The following is a 10,128-nucleotide window of genomic DNA, read 5'->3' on the forward strand; positions in this document are numbered from 1 at the left end:
TCTTGGTTGTGGTTTTGCTTTTAATTTTCTGATTGTTTTTAATCATTCTTTGAGAGTGTCTTGAGATATCATCTTGTCTATAATACTCCCTACCAAGTTGTAACTACTTCTGTCATTGCATTTAATATATTATTTTTAAATTTTCCTTTAGAATTTCTTTTAGTATAGGTATACTGGTAATGCATTCTCCCAGGTTTGTGTTAGATTTGTTTGTCTAAAAGTGTCTTTATTTTACTTTCATTTTAATATCTATATGTATATGTGTGTGTGTGTGTGTGTGTGTGTGTGTGTGTGTGTGTGAAAAATTGAAAGCTTTCTAAGATCAAGAAAAAGGCAATGATGTCTGTTCTCACCAGTCTTATTCAGCAGAGTTCAGGAAGTCTTAGCCAGTGTTATACAGCAACAAAAAGAAAGAAAAGGCATATAGATTAAAAAGAAATAAAAATTTCCCCTACTCAAAAGATAACACAATTTTCTATATAGAGAATCCCAGGGAATCAAAGGAAAAACCCATAGAATTAATGAGTTTGGCAAGATTGTAGGATATAAGGAAAATACATAAAAATCTATTGTTTTTCTGTATTTAATCAGGGAACAATCAGAAACTGAAATTTTAAAACTACCATTTGCAATAGCTTCCCCAAAATGAAATATTTAGGTATGAATCTAATAGAACACGAACAAGAACTGTGTGCTGAAAGCTATAAATTGATGGAAGGAAAATCTTAATAAATGAAGATACATACTGTGTTGATGGATTAGAAGACTCACCATAGTAAAACTATCAATCACCCCCCCCCCCCCAAAAAAAATCTGTATATTTAACTCAATTGCAATAAAAATTTTCAACAGGAATTTTTGCAGATATAGATCAGCTGATTCTAAAATTTATATGGGTGGACATAAGAACTTGGACAAAGAAAACAGTTTTTTTTTTTTAAAAACAGAGGAATCAACTACTTGATTTTAGGACTTACTATCTATATATATAAAAGCCTAAGTGACCCTTAGGACCGAACGAGCGGTCGACCAGATGCTATGGCACGCACTGACCATCAGGGGACAGAGGCTCAACACAGGAGTTGCCCCTTGGTGGTCAGTGTGCTCCCACAGGGGGAGCATGGCTCAGCCAGAAGCCAGGCACACGGCTGTACTGGCAAGCGCAGCTGCTGCAGCGTTGGGAGCCTCTCTGACACCGTGGTAGCGCTACCAAGAGGCAGTAGCAGATGCAGCGGGATGAGCACAAGTGTGTGGCACCTGGCCCACCTCCTCCCTGGCCGCCTGCGGCTTGGCGCACTGCTGCATCCCCCGAGGGGTCATGGATTGCGAGAGGATGTAGGCCAGGTGTGCAGGAGGCAGCCAATCAATGACTGTCATCGTTGATGTTTCTGTCTCCCTTCCTCTCCCTTCCTCTCTGAAAGCAATAAAAAAAAAAGGGAAAAAAAGGCATTGGTATGGAAGTCTGGGTTTCAGTTCTAGCAGCACTTTAAAATAGCCATTTCTTTTTGTTCTCCATAGTTTCTGATGAGAAATCTACAGTCATTCAGTTCAAATCATTGTTCCCTTAAGTAATGCATCATTTCACTGGCTGCTGTCAGTGTTGTAATTATGGAATGTCTGGGCATGGATTTCTTGAAGCTTATCCTGTTTGGTGTTTACTGAGCTTTTTGAATTTCTATATCACAACTTTTTCCCCTTGGAACTCTAATGACGCCAGTGTTAAACCTTTGGTAAAGCGCCACAGATTACTGAGGGCTCTGTTTTTGAACTCTTGATTCTCTTTGTTCAGATTGCATAGTTTCTATCAATCTGTCTTTAAGTTCACTTTCCTCTGACATCTCCATTTGATTGAGCCCATCCATTGAGTTTTTTATTTTGGTTATAGCATTCTCCAGTTCTAAAATGTATATTTAGGCCGTAACCGGTTTGGCTCAGTGGATAGAGCGTCGGCTTGCGGACTGAAAGGTCCCAGGTTCGATTCCGGTCAAGGGCATGTACCTTGGTTGTGGGCACATCCCCAGTAGGGGGTGTGCAGGAGGCAGCTGATCGATGTTTCTCTCTCATCGATGTTTCTAACTCTATCCCTCTCCCTTCCTCTCGGTAAAAAATCAATAAAATATATTTAAAAAAAATAAAATGTATATTTAGTACTTCTTCATATCTTCCAATTTCTTTGCTGAGACTTTGTCTTCATTTCATTCTACGAGTATTCATCCTTATTTAGAACATTTTAACAATGCCTACTTTAAAGTCTCTGTCAGGTAATTCTAAAATCTATGTCATCTCAACACTGTTGATTTTCTTTTATTATTTGGGTTGACACTTTTTGGTTCTTGTATGCCAAGTAACTTTGGATTATATCCAGGACATTTTATGTTATGAGAGTCAGGGTTTTGTTTAAATGTTATGGAGAATGTTGGTATTGTTTTGGCATTAAACCTGGTTGGATTCAGTCCACAAGTACTAACCACCCTTCTGTGGCTTGTGACTCCAGTGTCAGTTTCATTGTCAAAGCAGCTGTGGTCTTCTACTTAGTTCAGTTCTCAGACTTGGATGTGTTCTTTAGGATTAGATCCATACAGGTACAGTTGGGAGGTGAGCCCAGCTGTTTATAAATAACTTTATAATCTTCTCCACTGCCATATCCCTGGCACTTTTTTTTTTTAATATATTTTACTGATTTTTTACAGAGAGGAAGGGAGAGAGATAGAGAGTTAGAAACATCGATGAGAGAGAAACATCGATCAGCTGCCTCCTGCACATCTCCCACTGGGGATGTGCCCGCAACCAAGGTACATGCCCTTGACCGGAATCGAACCTGGGACCTTTCAGTCCACAGGCCGACGCTCTATCCACTGAGCCAAACCGGTTTTGGCTCCCTGGTACTTTTCATTTCCTTTGGGTTTCCTTTTTCAGTTCCTTGACTAGAAAGTGAGACTTTATTTATCCTACTCTGCCACACACGTCTCATGATAGGGTAGCAAGAGCACATGAGAGAAAAAGCACCAGGGATTCGATCTATCTTCTTGCGGCCACATGCTTTAATTTCCAATTGAAGAGGAAGTTTCAGGTGACTCTTACTGCACCTCTGCTATGGCCAGGAAACCCCTTTCCCAATCTCTGGGCCTGAACTAGAAGGACTTTTCCTAGAGCTCACTCTGTATTATACATCTTCAGGGTTTGGGCTCCTGAGTCTAGACCAAGGGATTCTAGATGGAAAAAAATGGTAAACTCACCATCATTTCATTGGTGCTTCAAATTCATATCATCTTCCTCAGTCTGCCTGTTACTCTTTACTACAGGGACCTAAGTAGCTGCTCCATGCATTCTGCACAGGTGTATAGCTGCATTCAGTAGGAAAGACAGGGTGGAGTTTACCTATTACATTTTATTCGTAACTGGAGCCTTTTTCTCTCTGGCTGCTTTTAGAACTTTTTCTCTGTCACCTTGGTTTTCTGCAATTTCACCATTATATACTTGTGTGATGTTTTCTTTCAGAGGTTCATAAAGTTTCTTGAATTGTAGCTTGGTGACCTTCATCAAGTTTGGAAAATTCCCTGTTATTACTCTTTGAAAATTTCTTCTGCTTTTGTCTCTCCTTCTGGGACTCTACTTAGTTTAGTATTCATACAAGTAGTAGATATTTGATAATTGTCTTACATGTATCATGCTTTATTATTTTTTATTCCATTTTTTCTTTCTGTGCTTCAGTTTACATTAATTTCTATTGACCAATCTTTGAATTAATGGGGGATCTTTTTTTTTTTCTATGTCTAGTCTTTTATTTTTACCTTAAACTAAATAATCCTGAATGTAACTTTAAATTGAAGAACTTGTCCAGCTGCTTGTATATATTAATTTCCCTTATTTGAAGTAGATTATGGAACCAGGCATAATACTGTAACTATTACTGCATCATGTTTTTTTTGTTTTGTTTTGTTTTGTTTTTTCAAAAAGATTCAAAGACATTTTATTACTTAAGGCATCTCCTTTTTCTAACCTGGGAGAAAACTTTAAGATTAACGGATACTAGAAGAGGTGATTTATTTTTCTTCCTTCTTCACTAGTTGATAAAGTCCTATATAAATAAGGAAGAATGCAGTTCATTTATTTAACAGATATTTACTTACCTTTCTTTCCTTCCTTCCCTTATTTCCTTCCTTCCTTCCTCATTCTGGTTTCTTCAAAACCATAATAAGTATTTACTGAACATCTATTATGTGCCAGGCAATTTGCCAAGCACTAGGAAATACAAAGACAATACATGCTCTACAGCCTTATGGAATTTTATACTGTAGTAGAAAAGCACAGGCATAAATAGGTACCACAAAGTATTAGAAATATTATGATACAAGTAAATACATAGAACAGGGGAGGCACAATAGAAAGTCATTTCTACAAGTAGTGCTAAAACTTGCAGTGAGTCTTCTAATATGAAGTTGCCTGAAAAGGAGGGAATGAGAGGAAAGGTTATTTCCCACCTATGATTCATTATTAAAGGTAAGGAAGGTTAAATACCATGCAATTTATTGTATAATTTTACAAATAGGCCCTGGCCAGTTTTGCTCAGTGGAATAGAGCATTGGCCTGCAGGCTGAAGGGTTCTGGGTTCAATTCCCGGTCAGGGCACATGCCCAAGTTGCAGGCTTGACCCCCTGAGGATTCTCCCTCATCATTGATGTTTCTACCTTCCTCTCTGAAATCAATAAAAATATATTTTAAAAATTTTTTATAAACAGTTCAGTAAGACTTTTGGTATAAAATCTGGAGAAAATTTTGGATTTCTTATTTATCTTTTCCCTCCTAATTTTTAAAAATCTTTTAAAGGTTATCAACTGGCAAACATCTCTTCACATTCCTCCTCAAGCTAAATTGAGTCCTGAAGCCTCTGATCTTATAATCAAACTTTGCCGAGGACCAGAAGATCGCTTAGGCAAGAATGGTGCTGATGAAATAAAAGCTCATCCATTTTTTAAAACAATTGATTTCTCCAGTGACCTGAGACAACAACCTGCTTCATATATTCCTAAAATCACACATCCAACAGATACATCAAATTTTGATCCTGTTGATCCTGACAAATTATGGAGTGATGATAAAGAGGAAGAAAATGTGAATGACACTCTCAACGGATGGTATAAAAATGGAAAGCACCCTGAACATGCTTTCTATGAATTTACCTTTAGGAGGTTTTTTGATGACAATGGCTACCCATATAATTATCCAAAGCCTATTGAATATGAATATATTAATTCGCAAGACTCAGGGCAACAGTCAGATGAAGATGATCACACAGGCTCAGAGATCAAAAATCGTGATCTAGTGTATGTTTAACACACTAGGAAATAACTGTAATGAGGATTTGCAAAAAGGCCTGAAATGCAGGGGTTTTGAGGCTCTGAGTAAAATTATGCAAATGTGACAGAGCTGTGTGTGTGTGCTCTGTGCACAATATTTTATTTTCCTAAATTATGGAAAAATCCTTTTAAAATGTTAATTTATTCCAGCCTTTATAATCAGTAATTTAGAAAAAAATTGTTATAAAGTAAATTATGAACTGAATATTATAGTCGGTTCTTGGTACTTAAAGTACTGAAAATAATAAATAATAAAAATTGTGTGCTTTGTTTAAAAGGAGAAGCCTGGTATCTATTTGTACATATGCTAAATCATTTTAAAAGACAAGAGTTTTTGAAAATTTTTTGAAAGACAGTTTTAGTTTTATTTTGCTTTAACCAAATAAGAAATATACCCCACATTTACAAAGTCCCCCCCCTTCCCCACTCCCATAACCTTGTTTTTGGTACAAAATAAGCTATAGAAATGAAGCCATCATGGTGGTGAGTGTTCCTAGGCTAATGATAATTTGTATAATTCACGTCTTGGAACTAAGAAATACAGGGTGACAGGGTTGAAACAGGATGCTCATCAGAAGGGAAAAATAGATAAATGTCATTTACTTCCCACCTTGGAATATTTAGCATTTGTTTCTTAATAACTGTCATTAAAGGAAACAAAGCACTGCCATTTTTCTTTACATCTTGGTATTTTTAACGCTGCTTCCAGGTGGTTTTTTTGGTTTGTGTTTTGCCTTATATGAAATTTCTTATTATTTGGGTTGCTATATTACATGATGTCTTGGAGATTCCTGTACATCTTAAATTACTACTTTTAGAAGATTTTTTGGTCTTGAAATTAAAACCACTAACAGGAGCATATTCTTCTGCAGTCAATCCATTGTTATCTTGGAAAAAGACATCAATATGTTGCTAGAAAAGAAGCCTGACTATATTTGTGGATATATATTTACATCAAGTATGAGGGCTGTTCTTTTCATCTTATTGACTACATGTCTATTTGCATCTATTTATTAAAAATTCCAACATGTGCTGTTTGTGCTGCTTTCAGTTTTAAAAGGGGAACAAAGCTGCCATGAGTCAAAATTTCTTATACTAAAAGCTAAGATTCTCCATATTTTTGCTTTGAAATTTAAAAAGTATTTCCACCATCCTAAGCAGAGATTTTCAGTTTCATATGAAACTGATTAGAAATTATTTATGGATACTCACTAGAACAGTACTTTTTCTATATTGTGATAGTTTTGATTATGTCATCACTAATGTTGCAGGTTTCCTCTTTCAGAACAGTGCTGCATACATGGGTTGTTTATTGGCAAAAGAAAAGCTGGCTATTTGGCAATATTTTCCCTATGGGCGATTGATTGATGAAAAATTATTACTTAACTCTTAATTTAGGGGCCATTAGTAATTAGGGAAAGTTACATAGTGGTCCTAGTAGAAATTCAAGTCCTCCTAACCTATTTTAAGGTTAAATAATATGTTTTTCAACATTCCTATTATATAGGCTTAGGTTACAAGGAGACTTGTGCTCTCATACCAAAATATACTTAACTTATCTTTTAGGGAAAAGGGTTCTCTTCTTATTAGTAAAATTTATATTTTCTTTTTCTTAAGCTCCACTGATAAAGAATTTTATCAAAACAATAATTGTGGATAAGAGGCATACTTTTAGTGATTTTCAGACTTTTAGCTTTTTTTATATGAAAGCTAATGGAAATCATATACGTAAGTAAAATCAAGTCAAAGCTATTCCAGTTGAACTGGGGAGGGCAAAGATTTATTAGCTCACAGTTCTCATCTTTCTATAGGTAGCCCTCTCAGAGCTCAGCTTGTAAACCACTGCACAACACGCTATGTAAAGGACGGGTCTTTGGGGATCATTTTGAAATGTGATGAAAGCTGTGGACTCTCTTCCCAGAATAATGGACATCAACACATAATGAATAAAATGTGTGCAGTTTTAGGGGCTCTGGACATGTTGAAACATATCAACTCTTGGTTAAAGACCTCTGTCCTATAAGAACACTGATATATTAAACTAAGAACTTTGTTTTAAATTTACTGGTTAATGTTCAGATTAGCACATCTTGTATAAACACTGATAATTTGTGATGGAAAAGGTCTGTACCATGTGATAAGATAACCCTATGAATGCCTCTCTTGCTGGTACAGCACTGAGACATTTTAAACACACCCTTTTAAGGGCACTGACATGGTTGGCTCTACAGACTTGATACAGAAATACTTGCGAAGGACTTCTAATCAGACAGTCGTAAGAAAATGCACTATGAGATGGCGGTCTGCATTTCATGGAACATTTGATTAGTTCTATAAAAACAAACTAGTTCAAGAATTTTTAGCTCACTACTCAAAATTTTAAGACATCCCTCTTGCTCTTGGGCTTTCTCAGTCACATTTAAATTTCCATTTAGGTGTTTTACTATGGTGTAATACAGTATAAAACCAACTTTGTTAAATTTCTGTAATAGAAAAACTAAGGTGCTGTCTCCTTCCTCTCTTTCCCCATAAAATCTGTTTTGCCCTCATTTCTCAAATGTAACAGACACTACAAATTTTATATTCTTTTGAAATTTCCTGACAGAATAAACTTTTTGTGTTTATCCGAAGCCATGTACAAGCCTTTAGTATCTGTACTTTTAATAGTTTGGATATACTGATTAGCTATCTTATTCCCAAACTATATCCAGTTCTTCCAGTATAGAATCTGGTGCTTCCTGACCAAAAAGATGAGAACAAAATTCTATATGCTTTCTATTGAAATGGAGTGAAAACATTGGTTATACATGTTTTCTTTTTAAAAAATTTTCCCACTCATTAAAATCTTACTGTTTTTGTTATACTTACCCTTTTATGCATATCAATAGTATTTATAAAGTGTTCTATAATTATGTAATTGTAGATACTGTTATGTATTGTTCAGTGACATCCTAAGGCGGGCCCTATTGCTGTATCTTTTCTACCTTATTTGTAATAGAAACTATAGAATGTATGACTAAGAAGTCACTTTGAGATTGACTTTTTAAAAAAGTGATTACCTTCTGCTGTTGCGAAGTGCAAAACTGTGAGTGGAAATGTTTTATTCTGACTTAATAATATGTTAGTAACTAGAAAATACAGTGGGAGGATTTTTAGATATTGCTGCTGCTGTTACCTAAGGTACTTTAGACAATTTCTTTAATAAACAAAAATAAAAATCCATTTGGTATTTAAAGTGAAACAATAGCCTATTTGTTTTAATCTAAAAAAGTAATGTGGGTCAACCTATTAGTATATTTGTAAAGCGCCTTAATATATCCCTTCGTGGAAGGCACTGTACCACAGTTTACTTTTATATTGTATTGTGTACATAAGTATTTTGTATTAAAATTGAATCAGTACAACACTACAATTTTATAAAATAAAGCTTTGTTAGGAAAAGGAATTACAGCTTTGCAATATAAATTGTTTTGCATACTTTTGAATGTAGTAGATATGAATAATCAGCCTGTGTTTTTAATGAACCTATTTGTATTTCCCCAATCATTTTATCTAGTGTAACATTTGCTGGGATAATAAAAAAAAAAGCAAAATTCAAATCTTTCAATTATGTGTGGAAAGCTGACTTTTAAGCCACTTAAGTATGTTGATATTTTTATTCAAAAGTTTATTTTAATCATTTTATTCTCAGAAAATTTATCATTAGAAATTTGATGCTTTGGAATTAAAAAATATGTAAAACTAATAATACCTAGTTAGGTTAAGGCAAACTGAACAGAGTTAGTATGAACCAGTAAAATGGCTTCATAAATACAATATTCCATGTTAAAGGCTTCCTTTAGATCACAGATTTAAACCTTTTTAATTATTAATCTCTGCATTTAGTATCATTTGAGTCCAGTTTTTAAAATGTGAAGTTGTTGGCTAATCTGGCTTTTTAAAATGTTTTTATTGACTTGAGAGAGAGACATCAATTAGTTGCCTTCCCTAGATACCCCCACAGGGGACTGAATCTGAAAACTAGGCATGTGTTCTAACTGGGAATCGAACCCTCAACATTTTGGTGTATAGGATGATGCTCCAACCAACTGAGCCACCCAGCCAGGGCCTAATCTGTTTTTATAATCCTTTATTATATGAATTGCCTACAAGAAAAAATATATATACTGTTATATTTTAAATCAACTTTATACAGAGAAACAGATATTTAGGGTTTTTCTTATAAGCATTACCATCATTCTTTTTATCCTCTTGTTTGCATTCCCTTGTAAAATTATATTCGGTCTCCATAAGCATTGTATAGCTGATGCAAATTGCATTATTTTTATGACTCGTTTTACTACTGTGGAGACCAAAGTTTGGCATGCTTAAAGTTGTGACTATACCTTGTTATGCCAAATCAAAACAATGTATCTGCTTATGTGTGCGAAGGGTAGAGGGAGGATGTCAAATTTGTATTTGAAACATAGTTATTGTCCTCCCTAGTATTCAGTCTTTCCTTCCTTCCTTAGTCACCTAGAGCTCCTAAACGATTTGCTGGATTCAGAATCTGTTGGGACTTTGAGTTGTTTTTCTTGGAGTGGGGTTGAATTTGGTGGGAAGGGGGGTTCTCCTGAGTACTTAATCCCCTAGAGAGGCTGACTAATGACAAGGCTGCTCTTGTTCCCCCTTTCACTAACAGAGCCCTCCCTCTCCCCGTCCCAAGTTTTGACCGCCCCACTAGAGCCCATGTTTCTCATATTCCCTTGTACTTAGGTGTGGCCACAGTACT

At 35.5% G+C, this 10,128-nt stretch overlaps 1 protein-coding gene across 3 annotated transcripts in view; it reads left to right on the forward strand.

The window, feature by feature from the left end:
- LATS1 (large tumor suppressor kinase 1) overlaps positions 1–8,961 on the forward strand; it is a 34,091-nt gene extending 25,130 nt beyond the window's left edge. For 2 of the 3 annotated variants that reach the window (XM_023754149.1, XM_006089157.3), the window contains exon 8: positions 4,828–8,961. In XM_023754149.1, coding sequence (XP_023609917.1) covers positions 4,828–5,334 — 507 coding nt within the window. In that variant the 3' untranslated portion in view covers positions 5,335–8,961. The remainder of the gene's footprint in view (positions 1–4,827) is intronic. The other variant, XM_014456214.2, reaches the window with a different exon arrangement.
- Positions 8,962–10,128: the final 1,167 nt, after the last annotated feature.

The sequence above is a fragment of the Myotis lucifugus genome, unplaced genomic scaffold (assembly GCF_000147115.1).
Source record: "Myotis lucifugus unplaced genomic scaffold, Myoluc2.0 scaffold_57, whole genome shotgun sequence".
Taxonomy (NCBI): Eukaryota; Metazoa; Chordata; class Mammalia; order Chiroptera; family Vespertilionidae; genus Myotis; species Myotis lucifugus.